Raw genomic sequence first — 24,758 nt, forward strand, 5'->3', positions numbered from 1 at the left:
CAGCGCCTGCCCGTGCAGCTTTGGGTGGCCCTGCTCCTCATGGGTCGTTCTGTCCTTCAGTCCCTTCCAATAACCAGATTAAAAATATTAACAGCTTGGGCCTAAAAAGTTTTGAGTATGTGAAGAAACAATGAGTGCACTTCCCAAATTTATTACACTTCATACACAAAGTCTGGGTTTCTCCTGAGTAAATAAGAAAACAGCGCATAAATATGAGAGTGTCTTAGTACATAAATCTGCAGTTTATTTGAAACCTTCAGAGCATCCAGGAGCACTAATTTAATTTATATTCCACCATACAGGCAGCAGAATCACAAAACCATAAGTTACTAACTGGGAAAGAAAAGGAGATGGAAAATATTTTGTGGTTGGTGACAAGTTCTTGTCACGGCGGACGCGAAATTAATTTGTCTGCAGAATTAGAACCCACACTGTGAGGGAGGTTTCACCTTTTTCAGCAGGGATGATGCATTGGGACCGTGCCTCATCTTTTGTCCTGTGCATCTGGGGGCCCTTCAAAGGGAAATTCAATCTGCATTTGGGATAATGAAGCCTGTGGTTCGTTAGACAAATGAGCCCGAGCTGAGCTTTGAGAGCCACATCACTGCTGACACCAGGGAGAATTAGGATCTGAGGAGCACCATAATTAAAACATTTAATTTTGGATCCTCCTGATGGATTACCTGGAAACAGCAGTTTTCTGCAAGGTGTTGAGTGCCACTCTCCTGGAGGCACAACCTGGGCTGTGTGAGAGGGATCTGCTCATCCCTGGAAGGACAAATCCAGGCCTTGCTTTGGCCAGGGATGGAAAAGGGGGGTTGGAAACTTCACTTGTGGTGCCCAAAGTCATCCCCATATCTGGGATTTCAGAATCCCATAACTGACCCTTTTAAAGCCTCCTACATCAACAACTTGAGAATATAGCAGAGGTGAAGCTTGGGATTTTTATGTAAATTTAGTAAAAATGGTTATTTGGAACCCCCTTGGAGCTGTGTGATTATCTACTTATTCCAAGAGCTGTTGGAAAAAACCCTTCTGTGAATACATTTAGAGGAATAGGTGGGAACTTCCCATGAAAAATGAATATTCTGTGGTTGAAAGAAATCTTGTTTTATGTTATTCACATATGCTTTTTACAACCTCAGCTGGCAACAGCCCATCTGCAGGGATTGTGAACTGATTATTTCCCTTTCTTTGAGAAGGGAATGAAGAAAAATATAAACCACAGACAGAGTTTAATAAATATGTGCACCAGACATGGAAACTACTTCACTTATTTTCATTCCAGAGACTATTCTTATTTGTGCAACAGAAAAAAAAGAAGTTATTTTGAGAGAAATCTACAGAAAGCAGCACAGTATAACTCAACTGAACATAATTCTTTCCATGGTGCTCAATCCCCTGAAAGACAAGGAACCATAATTTGGATATATGGCATGATTAATAGAGCTTGATCCAAACCAGGACTTTTAATGCTGGCATAATATTAAACACTGTCATGGTAATGAATATTGGTGCAGAACACAAAGTCTCATCTCTTCTATTAAACTGCCACAGCCTGCAGGATTTGAAATAGTGGAACCACTATTTCATATTTCAGATTTCCTTCTTTCAAAGGATTAAGTATAAGGTGCAGTTTTTTGCTTGTTTAGATTCATCAGAGAGCTGCACTTTATTTTATAATCCCATCAGAGTGAGCACTAATTTGCTTTTCAAAATCTTCTATTTGTGGTGTCTGCTCTATAAAATATGGTTCAATGTCAAGGACTGGCCCGAAATCCTTTGTCCATTTGGGATCCGTCCTGCCAAACCCTCTTTGCAGGGAGAAATTCTTATTTAACCCCTTCTCTTCCTCAAAACAAGAAGAATTTCTGAGGGTGGTAGATGATTTGTAAAAATCTTTAGTGATATTTTAACGTGAAGTGCCAAAAGAGCTTTGCAACAGATCTGTGTGGAATGCACCTACCCCAGGGTGCCCCTCAGGAGCACATTTGGGTGACCTTGAGCTCCCCCACGTTAAAAAAAGGTATTTTTAAGATGTTTTAAACCAAGTTTTAAACTCAGCCAAGAGCCTGGCCTCTCCTAGCTGCATTTGAACTGTGGAAGTGCCTTTTGAGCGAGGCCCAATTGGTGTGATTTGCTGTTCCACACAGAAAAAGAGACGCTATTTCTCTAAATACCACAAAACTACTTTCATTTAAGACTTTTGCAGCCCAAAACCCCAGCAGGTTGCCTATGATCTGCCTTCAGCATGAAAGATTTCTGTTATTCACAGTGCCCAGGCAGCAGCAGCCGCAGCATTGTCGGAGCCAGCGGCCTAACAGTGTGAATATAGAAAATTATGGATAATGGGAAAGCAGTTCTGAAACCTGAGCGAGATAATAACCACCGGTGCTTGTGGCAGATCAGAGGTGCAGCTCAACAAATGCTGGGCTGAATTGATTTTAACATAAACAGACAATAGCAGGGGCCAGGGTTTTAGTGGAATTTGGGAAACTGAAGGTGCTGCTGCATTTATATGGTTCTGCCCGCAATTGTAAACAGTTGGAGGCAGGAAACTTCCAGCTTTTCACAGTGCCACTAATCACCTGCATACCTCTAGAAATCTGGCCTTATCTAATAAGTTAAGAGTGTTTCACCTGCAATCTGTTTTGCTTGCTTTATTCACATCTAAGTGCCAGCTCTGGAATAAAGCTTTTTCACTGATGGACATGTTGGTGAAAAGGTGGTTTAAGGCTCTGTTTAGGGAGAGAAAAAAACACAGACTAAAGCCTGTGCAGTTCTGTACGAGACATTGAACTTCTAAAAATAAAATTTAAGAGGAGAAATAGTGAGAAATTCTGCAATGTCACCACCCAAGAGCCTCTGCTCCCAAGCAGCACCTCCAACACAGGGTGCACGTCAGCAGTGTGACACCAGAGAGTGTGTGGAAAGTGGATTTTGGCCATGGATCCCTGGTATTTAGGCAGGATAACTCCAGGGAAGTCTGTCAGCGCTGCTTTCAGCTGTACACGAAGAAGAAAATCTACATTAAAGCTGCATTAACCCTCTCAGGCATTCCTAAGCACTGCATAGAAGGGTCTCCCTGAGGGATCTCATTATCCATATGTCCTCTCAGTCCCCTTTTTTTCTCCTTAAGATGTTCTTAAAATGGCAAAATCTGTTCATCACATTAACATGACCCATCTTTATCCCTTCACTAAGATGTCAGTGCTTTGTACATCTCATTTCCTGGCTTTTTCTCTCTCATTGTTCAATGCTTTCTATGCAACAGATGGAAATAAGAAATGACAACTTGAAATGTAGAGCCTGCAAGGACTAACACACAATTAAAGAGGTATTTAAAGAGAAGTAGCTTGGCAGTATTTGGGAAAGAAAATCAGCTTTACCAAGAGTGCTAAAGTCTGGTACTGCTTTTGGGCCAAAAAAAGTGCATATACCTTTAATAAGAATTATCTCTAGTATTAGTTTCTATAGAAATCTCATCTGAAAGGCAAGGCCATTTCAATCTTATTAACTTTTTATTTGCTTTATTTTTCTACTTGCCAGCCTAGGTTCCAGAGGAACATTTGATTAATTTGTGCTGTCTGCAAGTCAGGCTTTTAACCTCTGGGAAAGCTCTAAACACTTTAAAAGCTTACAGCCTTAAAATGGATTGTCAAAGTGAACTTAAACTAAATAGAGGTCAAGAATCTCAGGGTTATTTGGGCTTTTCCAACGATGCTCAGTGGAAAGACTGGGGTTTGTGGGCTGGTTACAGTGATTCAGTCTCCCAGCTGCTCCCTGAATGCAGAGCAGCTGCCTGAGCCATCACTGCAGCTGGGAACAGGCGCAGCAGTGCAAGAAAACTCAGAAAAATGCAGGATAATGGGTTTTTGGAAGGAAGGGCTGCTGCTGGGTCTTCCCAGGGCTCCTCAGCATTGCTTTGGAGACAGGAGGGTCAGGAGATCCATCCCACATACTCTTCAAACATAACCTGATTCCCCCCGTGTGATTTTTAGCAATGAGAGAACCCAGACGAGGCTCCAGGGGGATCAGGGAATGGAGCAGCTCTGCTGGCAGGAAAGGCTGGCACAGCTGGCATTGTTCACCTGCACAGGAGAAGCTTTGGGCTGAGCTCAGGGTGGCCTTGCAGGGCCTGAAGGAGCCACAGGGAACATGGAGAGAGACAATTGACAGGGGATGGAGGGACAGGACACAGGAAATGGCTTCAAATTGAAGAAGGGTAAGTTTAAATGGGATATTAGGAAGGAATTCTTGGCTGTGAGGGTGGAGAGGGCCTGGCACAGGGATCCAGAGCAGCTGTGGCTGCCTCTGGATCCCTGGCAATGCCCAAGGCAAGGCTGGACTTGGAGCAACCTGGGACAGTGGAAGATGTTCTTGCTGAGGGCAGGGGGTAGAAACTTGATGAACTGGATGAGCTTTAAGGTCCCTTCCAAGCCAAAGCAGTCTGTGATTCTATGATGTCACACAAGCACAAAAACCATTCCTACTGTGATATCCACCAGGGGTGAGGGTGCAGTTACACTGAGCACTGTCACCTGGAGTCAGCTCTCATCTCAGAGTCAAAACTACTCTCAGGAAAGAAAATCTTTGTTCCAGTTTTCTCTTCTCTTCTCCTCCCACATTCTGTCCCCCTGCACCCACGTGAGCCTCAGTTATAGCACAGTGCTCTCTCTCATTTCCTTGGGAACACATGGCACAGAAACAATCAAAGCAAGGTTAAAAAACCACAAGATTCACAAATCCCATTCTGACCAGAATAATTCCAGTGTGAAAGGAGCAGTGTTAAACCCCAGATTTAATAAAAACAAAGCTCTTACTTTCCCAGGGCAAAGCATTCCAGTCTGACAGAGGAGCCTTTGGCTGCGTGGGTTGTTTCTGGAAAACGCACCTCAATCTTTGGCTCATACTCCCCCATCACACCTGTGGAACATCAAAACAGCTCACTCCAGCTGAGCCCCAGACCTTCTCCTGCAACACAACTTCAGGGTGAAAGGAAGGGTGGCATGAATCACTCCAGATCCTCGTGTTCCACCCGTGGTGAGCAGCACACGACGGAGCAGGTTGAACCTCCTGGGTGGAGTTCAGCTGAAAACTCTGTGAAATCTCTCCACTCCCTACATTTAGGAGTTGAAGAGTGTGACTTTATACGAGTTTTACATTCCAAGTCTGCTGTGCATCAAGGTTTTTGAGATAATTTTGGGTTCACACCTTTTATCAAGCAACAATTTTGCCGCTAGTCATGCTCAGTACACTGTGCTGATCCTATGTGCAGGAAAATTAGAAAATCCCAAGGGCAAACTACTTGCAAAACTCTTAAAATGTCTTTAAAACATCCAAATGTGAGTTGCAGACTTGAGGAAGGCTGATGTAATTAGACGGAGTTATCATATTTGAAAATCTGGCTGAACATCTGATAAATCACAGATAATCCAGTATTAATTTAGGGCATTTGATTTTGCAGCAGGCTTGGGATGGATTTCGGAAACTAAACTTTTAGCTGAACTTCTTCAATATCTTTTATGTGTCTCACAGTGAAACTCATTCCAACTGTAGGGATAAACGTAAATCAGGTATTTTCCTGCAGTGTCTTTGCCCACATCCCACACAGAAAATGAACCAATTCTTGTTTTATATTTAACAGGCATCTGCATAATATTGCACATGCAACTTCCACTGTTGCCTCAGAGGCTGCCAGCGTTGGAGTCAATCCAGAGGCCAGCAGAGAGAATGGGAGAAGATAAAGGGACAGATAGAAGGAGTATGAGAAAAAGAATAGCGTGATGAAAAGAAAAAAAAGAATCAGAAAAGATCTTAAGCATCTGCAATCAGAGTTTGTGCCAAATTATTAACTTTGGAACTGAGGAAGTGCAGCTTTGCTTTGTGTGATCTGCTGATGTTTTTGAACAGCAGAGCCTCGCAGTGACAGCATTATTCCATGCTTTATTTATTTATTTATCATTCCATAACGCACAGCTGAGTTTTGTTTATCCTCCAAATCCAACTCTGCACAGACTTTTGTCACTGATTGTCACCACTGCTTTGCAAACAGCACGAGTATATTGAAATTTAGGTGGGCAAACTCCCAAAACAAACTTTGTGTACAGATTTCCAGGTCTGTATTTCTCCTCATGAACATATAATTACAAATGTTGCCAGGAAGGGGTTTGTACATGTGCAGAGGAGTTTCTCACCTCAGCAACTTGAGGCAGCTCTCTGGATTTGATATTTGAGCTATACTTAGATGACAAATTTAGAAAGATTTGTTGGATTTAAACCTCAACACAGGTACGAGGTGGGAAATAATAACATGCCACGTGACATTCTCTTGTTGTTCAGTGACACTGAGAACCTTCTTTGCATGTTCATCTCTTCATCCCTGTCCCTGACAGCTCAAATGTCACCGATCCCTTAGGATTTCAGCTTTTCTATTTTTCATATACTTGTACTCCTGCAGTTCTTTCGTGTGTAACTCTAAACTCCTCACCCAGTGGGAGCTGCTGCTTTCCCAGTTTGGGCAGACACAACAATTCCTCTCCAGCCCTGGCAATCAAGGACACCTCACTGCCTCAGGCCCCAGAGATGGGAACAAAATTGAGTCAGGGGAGCAAACCTGGGGTCAATGACTTCATTAGCTGAAGGTGGAATTTGCAGATTGATCCCAGTATGCAAATGGACCAAACTTATCAAAGTGTGGGGGAACAAAATTGAGTCAGGGGAGAAAACCTGGGGTCAATGACTTCATTAGCTGAAGGTGGAATTTGCAGATTGATCCCAGTATGCAAATGGACCAAACTTATCAAAGTGTGAAAACCCTGACCCATGGTCCATTTTTGGGTGCAGCCCCTGGGGGGCTTTGTCTGCCCTAAATGTACCTGAAGCCCTTCAATAAACAGAACAGCTTTTTATTCCCTTAATTCTGGCCTCTGTTTCTAGGCAGCCCCAAAATGCATCATCACCATGGGGCCGTGTCCTGCTGCAGAACCTTCGCTGGGCAGATTGATCTCAGTATGCAAATGGACCAAACTTATCAAAGTGTGAAAACCCTGACCCATGTTCCATTTTTGGGTGCAGCCCCTGGGGGGCTTTGTCTGCCCTAAATGTACCTGAAGCCCTTCAATAAACAGAACAGCTTTTTATTCCCTTAATTCTGGCCTCTGTTTCTAGGCAGCCCCAAAATGCATCATCACCATGGGGCCGTGTCCTGCTGCAGAACCTTCGCTGGGGCAGTTTTCCCTGTGTGGGGGTGAATTCCCCACGCCTGGAGCAGCAGCAGTTGGGGTTTTGAGGCAGCCTGTGCACTCACCATCGGCCCGCAGGGTGAGGGCAGTGGGGCTTCCCCACACCTGGCGCTGCGCCTCGGCGCTGCTCACGGCACACGTGTAATTCCCAACGTCCCAGGGCTCCACCTTGGCCAGGTACAGGTTTCCTGTTGCCTGGGAAACGAAGCGCCGGCTGTCTTCCTGAAGATCCAAGGTGTTATTGTTGAAGATCCACGTGTAGGACAAGGCTGGAAAACACCAGAGACGTGTCAAGCATCCCTCCCAGCGGAACTGGCAGGGGGAACGAGGGGAAACCACTGGGGAGGCACAAATGAGCACAGGCCAGGCGTGGCATTCACATTCCCTGAATGTGATCCCTTTGCCCAGGATTTTTCTCTTGGGAAGCTGAAAGGAAGTGAGAGAGAGAAAAAAGAAGCAATTCTCTCAGAGAAAACAAAAGCAATTCTTATCTTATTTGCTTCTCCTATGTTTTGTTCCTTTGGAACATATTTGGAGATTGTTTACCCACAGGTGATTGTTTCATTGGATTCTGGTGCGAATTATTTTGACTCAATGGCCAATCAGGTCCCAGCTGTGTTGGGGCACTGGAGAGAATCACAAGTTTTGATTATTATCTTTTTAGCATTCAGTAACTCTCTTTCTGGTATTCTTTAGTATAGTATAGTATTCTTTAATATAATATAGCATAATAAAGTAATAAATTAGCCTCCTGATAAGATGGAGTCCTCCTCATCATTCCTTCCTTTCTTGGTGACCCTGAATTTTACAATAGCCAGGTAAGCATTGCTCGAGTTTTCAGCTCATTTCAAGCCACTTCAGGAGGTCACAGCAGTTTCTGTCCCCTGCTACTTCTCATTTTCCTGCCTAGCCTGCTCCTAAGCAGGAATGGTGGTGCTGCAATGGCGTGGGAAAGCTGCTTTAGTAAATAATGTTTATGGCACTTTCCCTCTGAAAATCCAGAGGGCAAATTGCTTCTTGGTGCTACAGGTCCTTTCTTCCCTCTCAGTATGAAAAAATCAAACTGGTTACATGGAGCTTGAGCACTGGATTTTCATGGAGGGACGAGCTGAGCTGCACAAAAGCATTTTGGACACGACTTAAAATTTGATCCTATGACACATTTGATAATGAACATCCCCTTATCTTCCATACTTTTTTCCCCATTCTCACTTCCTGCCCCTCTTCTGCCCCCTTTTCCCTTTCCATGCTGTTCCACAATGCAAATCTTTATAATGTAAATCTGTAAGACCAGGAAACTTAAAACTGATTTTTTGACCAGCCCACCCTGGAAAAGCAGCTATCCTTGTGAGTTTACATTCCCTGGTTTTGGGACAGATTTTTGGGCCAAGCCTTGGGCACTGAGGAGCAGGTTCAGAGCTGATCCCCCAGCGTGGGGTCAGCCAGGGTGTCCTGCCAGCCCCTCTCTGCAGCTGCTCTGCACCCAACAGAAGCAGCAGGACTCAAACCCTGTCTTTTACAAGCCACAGTAAATCAGAACTTTCCAAATCTACCAGTTTAGCTCCTCTTAATTAAATGCATAATTCATAAGCTAACAGTGTTCTGCCAACAGCTTCATTTTTACACATTTCCCCCATCAACAACCCCATTCCAAAAAGATTATTTACGTTGCTTTCCCCCCTCAGCTCCGGCTTGGGAGCTGTATGGTAATAAGTCTGCAAACTCCAGTAGTTTTGTGGAGTTTTATGTTATCAGCTTCCAGCATTTTAGGACTCTCATTAGAAATTATGCATCTCCAGGGAGCAATCAATGACACTTTCTATACTTGGCTAAATCCTGCAACGGGCTCCCTTTTACTGCAGATAATGCGAAACTTTCCCGTGCTCTGCAGTAAACCTGGGAGATGCAGCAATTAATTCTCAGTGTTACACAACTTATGTGCAGGTCCACAAGATCAAAGCCCCACGTTGGCACATTTGCCTGCCCTTGGACTTGGAGGTGCCTTAAAGCATCTATTTACTGAAGGAAACCTGGAGATGGAGGGGTTTTCCTGCAGGAAGGATCAGAAAAAAGGGATGCAGCCATGAGGTGATCTGTCTTGCAGAGACACACAGACTGTTTCCCTGTCTCAGGCACAGGTTTTGCTGACTGCAGACTGTCTGGCCAAGCAGACCAAAGTGTGCAAAATTCTTATTTCAGCTCATTTTTTGAAGGTTTCTAAGCTGCAAGATGTGGACTCTACAGAAAATGCTGAAGATTTGCAGGTAAATACTTTAATCTGTGTTCAGTTAAATGTTGTCCACATTTCTGTGGAAGAAATACCTTGGATCTGCCTTCTCCCCAGATTTCCCAAAGCTCGGAGGGCTGGTACCCCAAAGTGTTTTCCTGCCAGCTGGAATTCTTGCCTTCCTCCTTACTCAGACCTGCACTAAGATACCTCTGGGCAATAAAACCACTCTGAGTGCTAAAACCTGACCTTTGGATGCCCAGATTTCCATGCCAGGCTAGCTTATCCAAGAGAATCTGCAAATAATTAAAAAAATTAGTCATAGGGAAAAGCAGTTTGGAATTTCTCTACCAAATTCTGGTGGTGGCAGTTACAGAGCTGAAGAAAGGTCTGATCCCCTCTAAGGGCATCCCTGCACCTGCCAAGACTCCAAAAGGATTCTCAGGAAGGATCTTTAAAATATTTTATGGCATGGAACCAAAACCAGCCATGGGAGCAGGTGATGCAGCTGAATTCTCTGTGCAAGATGGAATAAAATAAAACTCTATTAAAGGCAACTTTGTGCTACACAGACATTCTTCAGGAGGTCAATCTGTGAATTAATTAATCAATAAAAGAGAACCAGACCTTTTCTGTCCTGATTTCTGTTCTCAGGGGGCTCCAGCTGACTTCATTTTCTGAAGTTTCTCCCTGTCTGCTCCCCACCATTGCTTCAGGGACTATTGATGAATTTTCCCATTAACTGGGAACAAGCACAGGCCCCTCTTAGTCATATTTAAATCCCTTTTCCCCCCCAGTATGAGGGATAGAAACACTCCCCCTCTCCTAGCTGCAGGTTCATCATCGCCCATCTGCAGGCCATCCTTGCCTAGAGCCTAATTCAGCTCCACTAAACTCTGCAGAAACCCTAATTTTAATTGACTTCAGTGGGAGTTGGATGAAATCTCAAGAGGAAGGAGCCAAACTTTGGAGACTGAACTTTTTTTTTTCATGCTTTTAAAGCATGATACCAACAACCTACTCCCTTACTCAGTATCTTTTCTTGGAAAGTTACTACAGCAACAGGTAATAGAGTAAAAAATCCAGAACTGTGTTGTAAACACTCTCATTTGGGTCACTTGGAATAAATCAGATGAGTGGATCCTCTGAATGAGCCAAAAAGGGGAGAGAAAGCTCTTTGCTGTCACTTTTATGGCAGAGCAGGAGTTATTTTACAGTGCTGCAATGTTAGGGTGTGTTTGTTAGGGTTTTTTGTTTTTAATTTGTGGTGTCAGTGTCCCTTCTCACCCCAGAGACCCCAAGAGCTGTTTAATCCACCTTCCCTTCCAGGTGGGCAATTCCTGAGCTTGGCCAGGCTGGAGAGCATCTCCCACCCCTGTCAGCCCTGGGAGTTTTCCTGCAGAGCTCAGCTGACAATCATTCCTGATATACAGATCTGGGGGACTGAACATTGCAGTGCTTCCCTCAGCCCAAGCAAACCCAAATCAACGCTGCTGGATCCAGGCTGGGCTCAGGAAGGGGGCTCTCCCTCCCTCTGGAGCTGTGGCAAAGCTGGATTAAAGATTCATAGGAGCAGAGAGAAAGGGACTCCCAGCCCATGACTGAGTTCTATAAAGGGAGAGACACTTCAAACCCTCCCTTTCAGGTCCTGCGCTTTATCAAGTGCAGCGTTTAATAGAAAATGCAGAAATCAAAGGCCCTTTCTCATCTCCCGTCCTCTGCACACACCCAGTTTCACGTTCCACCTCGTTCCCCAGCCTTCTGCAGGCTGAGAATTAGGAATTTTTACCACCCCCCAAGCAGGTCCACAGGGGGCTCCTGCATCCTTAGGAGTGTTTTGGGGTTTATTTAGCCTCCCTCCAGCAATGTCAGCACTCAGGAAAGCCCAGAGCCTCTGTCCCACTGCCAGCCCTGGCAGCTCTTCCACACCAATAAATGCAAATGCAGAGTGATCCTGCTGCTCCTAACAAGATTAGCAACTTCCTTAAAGCTCTGCAGGGAGCCAGCTCGGAGGAAACAGGCTTTAGATCAGTCCTCGCTTCTAAGGAAATAAATGAAAAACAGTCCACCCCATAGTCTTGTGTCAAGTATTCCCATTTAGGCAGCAGCTTCTGAAGCACAGGCAGGTCAAGCTCGTGTGTAGCTGCAGAAATTAAAGCTTCTTCCAGCTTCCTCTCTCCAAGCCTTTCCCTGCCTCAGAGCTCTCTAGAAACCACTTTTTTTCACTAGTAAAATATTACTGTATGTTGATTACACAGGGGAAAAGGGCTGACCTAAAGAACTTAAAGCAGAGCTGGGATGAGGTTGAGGAAAAAATCCAGCTCACCTGGTCCCCCCTGCCCTGCTGAGCCTCACTAACAAGCACAGGGATGGCAGAGCTGAACTTTGCAAGGTGTGGAAATGAGCCTCATAAATAAACAGAGACACCAGTGCATGAATAAGTGAGGAGGGGCAGGCTGAGGGAATAAAGGGGTTGGGCTGGGTCAGGTAACACTTGGCAGCTCTGCTCTTGCTTTAAAAACTAATTACAGGCTGTGATTTTTTTGTTTGTTAACTGTAATTTTTAATGTCCTAATTGATCTGAGGTATAAACTTGGGTGAGAATTTTTTTCTTTCATGCTTGTGTTTGATCAGTCCTGAAAGTCCTAATATTAGTTCACAGCAATATGGAATTCTCTTTTTGTTCTCTGAGATGCTTGAAAGCTGCTGGAGCAGCCTTTTTGTACATTTGTTTGTTTGCTTGGTGGGGTTTGTTTGTTTGTTTTTGGTTTATAGCTGACTAATATATTTTTGTCCCCTATTTAAATGAATCACTCATTTCTCTTGTACAAAAATAGGTTAGCAGTGCTCTCAGTTAAGAAACCAGCACACCAAAAAAAAGCAGCACATCTTTCCTTGTCACCTCTATTGGAAAATTAAGTTTAATTCCAATTGAGCTTTAAATATTTTAAATATTTTTGACCATGGACCCACACTTTAGATGTCTGATAAGCAGCTGAGTGTCCTGATGAGCTCTGCAGGGTTTTCCTGTGAGCAGCAGGTTTAACTCCAGTGCTGTGGTGCAGGACCAGACAAACTTGGCAATGTGAGAAAGAGAAGTGAGACACTTTGCTGGAGACCATGGGTGGTAGAAACACTTCTGCAGCTCTCGTTCCATCTTCTTGATGTTACATGGGAGGAATTGAATTAATGAACCCTCCTTGTTTTCCATTCCGTTATTTCTATTCCTCTTCTTCTATTGTTATCCTGACTTTTAGAGGTTGGCAGGAGGTTTTACCCAGTGCTTCCTATTTCAAATTTCCTGTATTAATAGCATCTGCTTCAAACAACTGCTGTACAGAGGGTTCCTGTCTTCCTTCAAGTCATTACATCACAGGAAAGGCAACTCTTTTCCTGCTGGTAGGGCTTACCTTCCAAATTCCTTGACATCTCTCTAATTCCTGACACATTTAAAGCGCTGCACACAGCTCTTGTAATGTGAGCTGGAAGCACGGTTTGTAATCCTTCCTCCTGTAGGTATTGTGAGGTGGAGGCAAGGGTTGCAATTTAAAAAAAAAGACACCTCAATATACGATCTTTTTCAATAAAATCAACTTCCCAAGCATCTTGAAATAGCCTCTGACTCGTCATGGCTCACACCATGTGCCTCCTTCCCATGGTGTATAATTTTGGATCCTGAACAGAGTGTTTAGGGATGACAAAAGGACTCAAGCTCTGTTCTCTGGGGACTTGTTATTGCAGGAATGGATTTTCCAGGCCTGTTGGTCAGCAGCTCCCAGCCCCAGCTGCAGGAACACTCTGGGAAAGGCTTTGCTCATGGCTGCCATTTTGTCACTTCAATTAATCTGGGGGGAACTCACCTGGTAACTATTTATTTGTTCTGAATGTCTTCTTCCCCTCCTTCCTATTTGTCAAATCATAATTTTACCCTGCAGCAGGAGGGAAATAGATAGTTCAGTGGCTGCAGGATGGATGTGTTGTCTTTCTGCCTGTCCCACTGATACATTTGAGGAACTCTTTGAAGCCTTTCGTGCCCTTAAGGACCTTGTTTCACTTCATCTCCTTGATTATATCCTCCTTTCATATGGCTGTAAACACCCAGCGAGCTGACACTTCCTCTCCACAGGACTGGAGGGGTTCCTGTTGATTGATGGGGTTTCTCCCTCTCTGAAATACTGCCTCCTCTTTCCACATCACTATTTACCTTCTCCTGGGAGTTTGGCTTATAACTCTGTTTCTTTGAGAAGGATTGAGGATTGCTGGGAGCAGGATATGGAAAGCTGCAGCTCCTGTGGGTGTGTGGTCACTGCTGCCAAAAGCAGAAGGTGAGTCAACCAAGAGCTGCTCATTCTTTAAGGGCAGAACGAGACAATTTGGTAACTATGCATTGATATTTCCCCTCTATTAATAAATATTTACTTTACTGGGTAAAACTTTCACCTGGATTTACCCCACCCAGAAAGGAAGATTTCCAGGGGCTTATGGTGAGCAACCCCAAACAATTCATCAGAAAACTCCTTTCATTCCCCATCTGAAGCACTGACAATTCCTATGAAACCTGAACTAGACCCTCCTTTAAATGGGCAGTTCACCTTTCCAGAAGCCCCTTCCAATCTAAATTATTCTGATTATCAGGAAGGGATAAAATCAGTGATTCAAGAGCAGAACCCAAACTTTCAAGGCAAATCCAATGTGTCTGATGCAGGATTCCAATGAGAGCACTGCAGCAGCAAGCACTAAAGGGGAGAGGAGCATTTCCATGCAGACCTGGAGTAGTTTTGGTGTAGGAGGAATTGCTAAGGGCTGCTTTTCTTCCATTCCATGAGGACCAAGGCCCTGGGATAACCAGGAATGTCAGCAGAGTCTTCATGCTGTCCTTGCTGTGCCCAAGGAATGACAGGTTAAACTCGTACCTTGGGTTTTAGGTTTTTCTGTTCTGTTTTGGTGTGCAGCTTTTAGCTTTTTATTGAGTTTTACTGGGATCTTTTCACAGGGTGGTGAAGACAAAACATTCCTATTCTAGCTGGAGACTCAAGGACAATCTCTTCAAACCTTCAGGCCCAAAGCATGAACAAAGTGAAAAGAGGAGGGTGGGCAAGCAAGAAAGGAGGATGAACCTTCATCATTTGAAGCTATTAATTGGACAGTCACTCCTGTATGCAAATGGACTAAAACTTATAAGAATGTGAGATCTTGTGACCAAGCCCTTTTTTGCTCCCATCTTGGAGCCATCTGGGCAGAGCCATGACTGTGGCTTGGGTGCTGCTAGGGTGTGGCCTTTGAAGGCACTCCAATAAATATCCACTTTATTCCTCTTAACTCCATCTAGCCTCTGTTCCAGCTCCTTAAGGCGTCACTACTCCCTGATATAATAATTAAATAATAAAAATAATAAAATAAAAGAAATAAAATAAGAATAAAAATAATAGGAAATAATAAAATAATCATAAAATAATACTAAATAATAAAATAATAACAAAATAATAATAAAATAATAAAAAAGGGCCCCAAAAACGCATGAACCTAGATCTTTTGAAGAAACAAAATCCAAATTTGTTGTACACCCCAGTAATTGATGCATGAGCAAATTCCAGTGCTAATCCCCCAGGGAATTGTGCTCCTCCTGAGGCAGAGCAGGGCTGCTCAGGCTGTCCCCCAGCCTACCTCCATGGTGGGGGGGAGTTCCACAGAGCAGGACCACTCCTTGTCCCTCTCTCACTGACACCGGGCTTCTCGGCCTCGTCTCGAAGTTTTCCAGGTCTTGAGGAAGAAGGAGAAAACAAGGCCTGGTTATTGTCCATCAGAGTTATTCCCAAGTGCATCTCAATTTATCCAGTTTATTAACTCAAGAACAGTCACGTACTGGACAGCAGAATTTAATTTCGTTGAGAAATTGTATGCAAGAATAGCATGTCCAACCTGATAGCGTGGAATTACAGGATCATTAAGGCTGGACAAGACCTCCCAGATCCTCCAGTCCAACCATTACTGAGTCCTTTGGCATTCACAAAATATTTATTCCTACAGCATTTCTACTGCAACTTTGGGAATTTGTGTTTACAATTTCTAATTGCAAAGCCAGGCTATTATTCCACTAATTTTTCCAGCATCATTTTTTGGAACTTGCAAGGCTTAATCTACATGAGTTGAAAAAAAAAATGCATTTTGTAGTGTTTCCTTTTCTATAGAAATAGGGAACAGCTGTGTTCTATATATACAAGTGATAATTAAAGATCAGCAGGACTCCCACAGAGTGTAGGTTTAAATGATGATAAAAATATGTTGTTTTCTTTAAGATTCTGGGCTGGCCCAAACTGGCTGCAGTGCTTGGATATGTTTTAATTGCCTTGAGCTTTAGCACTGGTTTTAGAGGAGAGGAAGAGAGGATTTTCAATGGGAAATCTCCTGTCCATGCCCATCTCCCACAGGTGATTTTTATGGCTCTTAATGTCTATTTTTCACCATGTCTCAATCTGCTGCTTCCTCATGTTTCACTGAGATGCTGAAGAATTATCAGCCTGATTCTCATTCATTCAATTACAAAACATGACACAATATATGTGCTTCAAAGAAAAAGATTATTTACTTTTTGATCCAGTTCTCATCCTAATTAGAAGCCTTCCAATTTTCATAGAGCCATTTGGGAAATGATTGCTCAAAACTCATTCAAAATATGCTTTAATACAATAAATATCAGCTTCCCCTTAAACCTCTTTATACCACAGACCTGTAAACTGCCTGCCCTAAGCTCATTTTATTTACCTTGCTGCAGATTCTTGTTTCAAACAATTGCTCCATTTTTCATCAGCTGAACACCAACCTGAGCCAGAGTTCAATAGAGAGAAACAGCCCTCGTTGGTCAGAGCAATAACGATTACTACCTGTACAGCCTCAGCTATTTATGTCAATATATCAATTTTCTCCCCCTTAGCTGAACTTTACACAGTTAATTTTTCTTTTCCTCCTCTTCATCTCCTGGATATTGGTCTCCTATGAAGATATTGTCTGCTCAGAGGGGGCTGGATTGAATTAAGCACCTGTAGCACCTCCTCGTGCTGTCATAGCACAATAGATGGGGCCTGTCAATACACGAGGAAAGGGTTTTAAACTCTGATGTTCTTTTAATTGCCTGCTGGCCACAGCTCTGCCTTGGATTATGGGTAGTCCAAGGGGGGAAAAATCACAAGAAAGGCCAAGAAAAATAGAAAAAAAATCATTTATTTAGTTGTATTCCATCCTGTATTTCTAAATAAAGGACAAAATAGTAGATGGGCATGATATGATTAATTAGAGCTTGGCTTCATTGGAGTCCAGTCTCTGAATTTGTGGATATATTTACTCATTTTGAAAATTTCGTCTGAGAAATTTTACCAGATTTTCTCTTTTTTCTTGCAATTATTTTCTGAAAAGAAAAAGGCCAGCATGAAATATTTGTGTGGAAAAGTGGTCCCTGGAATTCCTGTCAAGATTTGCTTGGGGTGCCTGGTCTGAGGCTTTGTGCTCTGGGACAGGGGGAATAAAAGACCCTCAAATTCTCATATTTATTATATTAAATTAAAAAAAATATATTAGAAAGATGCAAAAATTCAGATTTTTTTAAGATTCGGGCACTAGCAACAAAAATGGTCACAATTCCCTTTCCTATCTCTTTCCCTCAGCTGCTAATACAAAACAAATTGAAATTTCTACTTAAAAATAGAGTTAAACCCCCAAAAAACTCTGGGGCAGTATGGAAAATCTGTGCACTCTAAGTAATTCTTCCCAATATGTGGGAAATCAGCCCTTTTTTTTTTTTCTTTTTTTTTTCTGAGAACAAAATTTCAGTTGTTATGAGACATCCGAGAAAGGAGGGAGAAAAAATAAAGGAAGCGCAGTACAGCAGCAGGAAAAGGTTTTCCTGACAATTGAGAATTAACTGTGTAATACCTCGCTCTGAAATGGGAATAGATTTTGGAAAGTAATGAGCTGCTAGTAGCAATTTTTAGTTTAATGACACAATATGTCATGTTATCAGTTTTACTCTCATTTTAGGTGCTGTGTCACCTGTCCGTGTCTCTCCATTAAAACCGTGACAAGTGTCCCTGACTGGAATAATTAAAAGCAGGAGGATGAGATCATTTAGGGATCCACTGTTTTGCAGGGAGTTTGTATAATGGGATCATGGAATGGTTTGGGGTTGGGAGGTACCTTGAAGCTCATCCAGCCTCACCCCTGAGACACTTTCCACCATCCCAGGCTGCTCCAAGCCCCTTCCAGCCTGGCCTTGGACACTGCCAGGGATCCAGGGGCAGCCACAATTTCTCTCCCCATCCTCTGCCAGGGCCTCCCCACCCTCCCAGGGAATAATTTTTTTCCCAATATCCCATCTAAACCCAGTCCCTTTCAGTTGAATCCATGTGGGGAAGAAGTTGGCTGTGCCTTTTCAATCTCCACTTTTCAACCCTGAGGATCAAAATCCATAGGCAGGAGTTTGGGCTCTTTCATGGCCTGTTTGTGGTTTTGTTATACAAAGCAACTTGGATTTTCCAGTGAGGGAGAGGAGATTTCCATCCCTTTATGCTTATTAATCATAGGTATAACAAAGCAGCTGTGCAGGCACATAAATCATCATTTAATCTCTTCATCTCACCCATGACAGGGACAGATATGCAATGTCCTTATTTAACCCAATTTTTAAAGGCTTTTAAGAAAAGATATTTTCTTTAAAGAATTCATTGCATTGCTTAACTCCAAGATCTTGATCACTGTGCATCCTTTAGAAACCTTCACCTCCTCAAAATTTCACAGGCCAAACCAGAAATGATCTTTTGCTTTGACTGATTTTGATAGATAATTGTACAAAGTGAATTTATTCAGTGCCTCTTTCTGTACTAAAGAATCATTGAAGAATAAAAGAACCCCAAACCTCTGAAAGAGCAAACCAAGGCAAAATAGATGAAGAGAATTCATTAGTAGAGTCAGTGTTGCTTCTGTTTTCATCTTTATTGGACTCTTCCTGCAGGCAGGCAGCATCTCCCATGGAATATTGTGACACCTCATTCAAATGGATTCAATAATGAGCTATAAAATAATCTACTTTTGCTTTGCAGTCCAGGTGGATGAGAGAGGGAAGAGGTGGACCCTCAGAAATATTGTTTGTTTCTGCCACAAAGATTTCTATTTCCCAGCCTATGGGACTGCATTTTCAATGATTGATTGCAATTTGAAATGTGTTATATGTATATATATAGAGAAAAAAAAAATTACCTGAGGATACAAGCACAGATATTCTACTTTGTTCTTGTTATTCTGAAATTCTGGCTGCTGTCAAAACCCCGTCTCCTTGCCCTGGGTGTTCATTTGCACCAAGAGAGCACGAGCACTGTGTTCTTCCAGCTCCTGTTCCCTAGCACAGCTCTATAACGTAACATGACATAACCTAATAAAGCAGAATGTTGCTTGTCAAAAAGAGTATCAACTAAGAAGGCTAAGATCAGGTGTTTGGCACACATTTAGATTGCTAATATGCACTTAGGAATAAGATGACTATTTAACAGATGGTATATTTGCTAACTTCAGTGTTTCTGCAGAGATCTATAAATAAATTATCACCTAGTTCCTACATAATTCCTTTCATTCTTTGTCTGTATTTATCTCACTTGAAGAACAACGAGTTCCCTCACACTCCATTGCTCTCTCAGCTGCGAGTTTTAACAAAAAACCACATTTTTCCCCCCTCCCAGATCTGTGCATGTTGACAGACTGCTCTTGGTAGAGCACGATTAATCAGTTGGATGTGATAATGAGGTCATGGAGGCCAAGCAAAATGCTCAGATGCACGAGTGATCCTTCCCAGGGAAGAGTGGGAATGTGGGGACCCAGCTGCGTGTGGCATGGCCTCGTCTCCTGTTGGGAGTGTTGCAGGGCTGAGCGAGGAGGGGCTGTGCTCACAGCACCCCAAACATATGGCATTTTGAGGGGTGGGGTCAGGGAATGGCTTTCTCTGACGGGAGCAGGAATTCTTGAGGTGGAGGAGGCCGTCAGCTCCTCGCCAGGAATGAAGGGAGGAGTGGGGAGAAGGAATGGCTCAGAGCATTTTTCCCTGCTGTAACCCAGCTTTACCCTCTGGGGTCAAGGATGTCATCATGGAATTACAGAAGGTTTGGGTTGGAAGGACCTTAAAGCCCATCCCATTCCATGGGCAGGGACACCTTCTACTATCCCAGGGTGCTCCAACCTGCCTTTATCCTGATTTATGGCCTGAAAGTCTTCCAGGTAGATTTTAAACAGAATAAAACCAGAGCTTGAGAAGAATATCCATGTTGGATGGAGGTGACCATTGGTGTCACTTTGCTGAGCACAAACCTGCCAGTGAGAGAAGCAAACCCAGGCTGGGGGAGGTGTTTGCCTGACAAAATGCTCTCTGGAGACAGAAACAAAATGGAAGTGGTGGACAGAAAACTTTCCTGCTGAAGTAATTCCGTTAATTAATAGATTAATTAATAGGTTCAGCCATACATTATTTTTTCCTTAATGTTTTAAAGCTCCTAATAATAGAGATAATCATAAATCCCAGAGTGCTTTGGGTTGGAAGGGGCTTTAAAGCCCATCCTGTTCCACCCCCTGCCATGGGTAGGGACACCTTCCACTAGACCAGGTTGCTCCAAGCAACATCCAGTTGCTGACTGTTCATTAATATATTTATTCTAATTTCCCCATCACTGCTATTACCCAAACATCTGAGGGTTTTGTTTGCTTTATTTTAATATAAAACTGCCTTACAGGTGTCAGAGTAGCAGATTAAACTACACAACAGAGTGAAAGGTCAGTTTTCCTGGGATTAAGGAATTTCTTCCTAAATATGTTGGATAGGAATAAAAAACAAATCACAAACAGCAACTCATTCATTTCAACCTCCCAGTCATGTTTGAAATTCCTGAACCTGCTCAGGGACAGTCCACCCAAATCCATCCATTCCAAACCAGTCCATCCTAAGAAGGAGCACAGGACTTCTCCAAAGAAACCAAGGAAACTTGGGTGTTTCAATATATGAAATTGTTACAGACAATTAGAGAAACTCCAATTTATCACCTTGCATAATTACCACAGTTCATCTGAATTAATGTGATTTCATGCTTTCTTGAACTTTTGATAGTTTTTTTTTCCTCTCATAAATGTTTTGTCATTACATAATCCCAAATATAATGGTTGTAATTACTTGGTATTGAAATGTGCAATGAATGTTAAGGCACGAGGAGTAAGAGCTCCTTACAAATTAGCCACGCTCCTGAGGACAAATCAATACAATTCCTCACATTTCCATGTGCCTGTGTCAAATTGTGATAGATCACTTCTGTTCCCATTTTTTTCTTCTGTGTCTCTTATAGCCTGTGATATATTGCAATAGGAGAGGTGCTCCTGCAGCACCACAGGAATTTCCTCACAGGGAAATGGGGCACAAAGCTCAGCACTTTTCCAAGGAAGCTCCTGGTTATGATTTGCTGGGAGTATTTCCAGCACCTGTGTTATCACCTGAAAATCAGTTACCTTCCTCTGCTCTGGCTGTAATGGATTAGGGGCCCCATTTGGGGCTGAATTTGGCGCCTGAATCAGAGAATTTAGGTCTGTTATAACTACAAATAACAAAAATGAAGCCTATTGAATCTTTAAAATTATCTCAAATTCTGGAAGGCCCCATGCTTCCAGATTTTGGGTTTGCTATTTCTTCTCTCACGTAAAGGAAGTCCCAAAAAATTTGGGGTTAAAGCCCTTTTGACTACAGGCTGTGGCTATCCAGACCCCTCCTGGACATCAATCCCTGTTCTTTGCTTCTCCTGAGTATTTTTGTACTACCTTGAGTATACTTTGTACTGTGTATTTTTGAATTGCCTTGAAGGACATGAGCACAAACCTCTTGCAGCCTGGATTCTACAAGGGTGTGTTATGGAAATATCCTTCTTTCTCCAAGTATCTCCCAAAGGAATGGCTAATCTCCTTCCCTACAACTTCCACGGCAAAGTAAACTCTTTTTCAGCTTTTCAAACTGCACTAAACTTGCTGAACAAACCCTCTGACAGTTCCTTTGTCTTGATAATACTGTCAATACATTAATCTTTCCCCGTTAGCATCTAATCTCAATTTTTTAAATGTTCTAATTGATTTTCTATGAATTCAATTCTGAGATTAAGAGCGGTGTTATCTCTAATTAAGGTGTCTGAAAGCCGCTTAGTATTTCCCATTTCCTGCCTTTTAAATACTTGGATTTTCTCCTCAATACCTGCTGAGTTCTCCTGCTCCATCTGAAGCACTTGTGAGCCTTTAACACCTCAGGTCTGGAAGTTTGGAGCTGAGTCAGCCTGGGCAATGCCTGAGTGTCTCCTTTCACCAGGACAGGTCAAAAATCCACTGGAATTCCCACTTTTGTTCTCATTTCCACCCTAGGGGAACACTGCATCCCAGAGTGGGTAAAGGGAAAGCTGCCTTGTCCCCCAAAAATCCCTGATGGAATTGCTTGTTAAAAAGAGAGGGAAAACCACGATCACTGGTCCTGTCCTTAGCTGTGTAATCATCCAAAGACCTTCATCAGTGCTTCTTTATTTAGTTAAATTACTTTGGAACTTCCAAGGGCAAGGACCTGTAATTTACACTTCAGGATGAACACAGGCCCCGGGTCCTCAATTCAGCTTAAATGATCTGAATGGCCAATCCAGGCACTCATTTTCAAGGTGGGGAACAACAATTTCTGCCACAGTCTGATTGTCTTATTGAATTAAAGAGTGGAAATGCCCTTTACAAGGTAATATCAAGCTTCTCTAGAGGAAACAATTGGAAGGTCACAATTAAATTAAACAGGGAGGGTGAGGTGAGAGGGGGAAAACCCCTGAGCTGGCTTGATTTTTGTTCATGCACTAACAAACCCAGAGCACAGAAACATATGCTGGGAAGCTATAGAACTGGTCTACATCTGGCCTTTGTTATTTTTTCCCCTGCTTTTACAGAGTTAGCAGCATAAAATATTAAATTTCTCTCCCGAGCTGAGCACAGGACTTGCTCTGAGCAGTAAATGTTGACACAGCCTTGGGGCTCCTGCTCCAGAGCCCATCTGCAGGCCAGAGGCACAGCTGAGGAGCTGCCCCTGTCCCAGGGAGGGGCACAGAGGGAATATTTGTTAAATATTTTATATTCCTGAACAGTTTTCTCACTTGTCACCGCACAGTTCATTTGTCACCTGTCATCACCAGAGTCACTTCGCCGTCTGCAGGAGTTTTCTCCAGATTGGAGAGCTCTTAAAGACAGATTTCTCTCGCTGGGCTGAACCTCAAGGGTTGGATTTGTCCCTGGCACAACTGCAGTGATTCTCCAGACTTCCAGGGGAGATGGCCCTGGCTGCTGTGGCAAATGTCCTTTTGGCAGGGGGGTTAATTCTTATCCCAACCCTCTTCTCCTTCATATGTCCCACTGCTCCCACAGTAATCTGATTTTAACTGTGAAGAGATAATTTAAGAACCTTGACCTTGTCGCTGGGGACACGTAGCTGTTCCCTGGTTCTGCAGAAGCACCTCTGGCATCCCTGCCCTGGGTTCTGATGGATACAATCCCACTTAAGGCCACTAATTCTTTTTATAATGCTTCTACCAACAAATAATAATCAAGGCTTGTAATACATACATAAAAAATGGCAAGGAAGAGAGGAAAAGTGGCAAGGAAGAGAGGAAAAGTGGCAAGGAAAAGAGGAAAAGCAGTGCCTGTGACCTCATTCCTTCACTCCATGAAAAGTCCAAATGTTACACACAGTTCCTCCTTCTCCAGTATCAGCTACAGAATAGACAAGTTTATCTTCTACCTGAAAACATTACACAGGATCAACCTTCACTGCAAAAATAACTGGTCAATTAATTTCATCATTTTTATTAGGAAAAAAAGCCAATCATTTATTCCAAATAATTTAGTAATTTTTTTCCCCTTGCAAACCTCCACCATAACTTCTTTTGTCACGCCAAAAAATCTGCAATCTCACATGAAAATCGTGGATATTTCACTCAATAATGTATTGGAATCTACATCATCTTGTCTGTAATGAAAGGAGAGCAGATAAAATAGCAGATCACCCAGACTGCAAACATAGACAGGTTTTATCCTTCCCCAGTATTAAATTTTATCAATCAGAATCTATTGGCTCTGGGACCTGTGGATGCTTTGTTCCCCACCATATCTCAATCACATATATTGCTTTTCCAATACAACTGGCAATGGGTTGATTTAGGATAAACACTTTTAAAGGACCTAAAGAGTAAGTAATATAGAACTAAAAGATAATCTTCAAATACTTCTGTGTTCCCTATTGCTACTTTATCTGCCTGGTTCACTGCCTGTAATGCTCCTTACAGCCTCTCTGCAGTGTAGATCTCTGTTTCACAGATAAAAAAACCCCTCCTTTTATTATAAAAGTCTAAGGAACTAACCTGGAATAAAGCAATTTTAACCAAGTGCTGATAGAGCAGAGCTGTGAACACAGTGGTTAAGTACTCTGAGATGTTTAAACCATTGGAGGGGCAGAAAAATGGAATTTCTGATGTGCCTGGTCTGTTACAACTTAAAATAAACAGGACACTTGGTGTCAATGGGTATCACATAGGCTGTGAGAATGCACAGGAGACTTAAAAGAGGGAATGATGGAGAAAGCAAACCCCCTTCCTTATGGAGATACACCCATGTCTTCTGGTTTTAAGATTCCAGGCAGCTCTTTGTGTCTTCAGGAATGTCAGGAGATTTGCATAATCCCATTCTTGTTATATCAGAGTTTTAAAATAGAAGTTCTATCATCACCCTGCCTTGTCCTGTCAGCAGGCAGGTGAAACCCTCCCAGGCTTCCTGCTTCATCACTGCTGAGTGGTGGTTCCTGCTTTTCCTGGAGCCTGTGAGAGGCCCTATGTGCACAGAATTCTGTAGAGAAATAAACACTGGGAAGCTCAGCGGGGAGATGAGCTGAGCAGGGTGAGGTCTTGCAGTGGTTTTGGTCTTGGAGTGATTAAATTGCACCACTTCAGAGGGTTCTCTGCATGTGTTCTGCTCAAAGTGACCTTGAAGGATGCCCAGTGCCCCAGTTTGGGGTGGGTAGAGCAGGACAGTGACCCCTTAGAGACCCCTCCCTGCTGGAACCAGCCGGGAGGAGCCCACTAAGTTGTTCAGAGGGCTGGAGCACTTCTCCTGTGAAGACAGCTGGGAGAGTTGGGGCTGTTACTCCTGGAACTGTCATATTCCTTACAATAATGGTTCTCACCAGGTTTTCCTGATTTTCTGAAGAAACT

General features: G+C 43.0%; 1 protein-coding gene across 1 annotated transcript in view; it reads right to left on the reverse strand.

Moving 5' to 3' along the window:
• LOC121347251 (contactin-6-like) overlaps window positions 1-24,758 on the reverse strand; it is an 81,730-nt gene that overhangs the window by 45,108 nt on the left and 11,864 nt on the right. Inside the window, exons 3-5 of the mRNA XM_041425783.1 lie at window positions 15,136-15,231; window positions 7,310-7,513; window positions 4,824-4,926 (exon numbers count right to left, since the gene is read on the reverse strand). Coding sequence (XP_041281717.1) covers window positions 4,824-4,926; window positions 7,310-7,513; window positions 15,136-15,231 — 403 coding nt within the window. The remainder of the gene's footprint in view (window positions 1-4,823; window positions 4,927-7,309; window positions 7,514-15,135; window positions 15,232-24,758) is intronic.

The sequence above is a fragment of the Onychostruthus taczanowskii genome, unplaced genomic scaffold, assembly GCF_017590055.1.
Source record: "Onychostruthus taczanowskii isolate IOZ18803 unplaced genomic scaffold, ASM1759005v1 scaffold9, whole genome shotgun sequence".
Lineage (NCBI taxonomy): Eukaryota > Metazoa > Chordata > Aves > Passeriformes > Passeridae > Onychostruthus > Onychostruthus taczanowskii.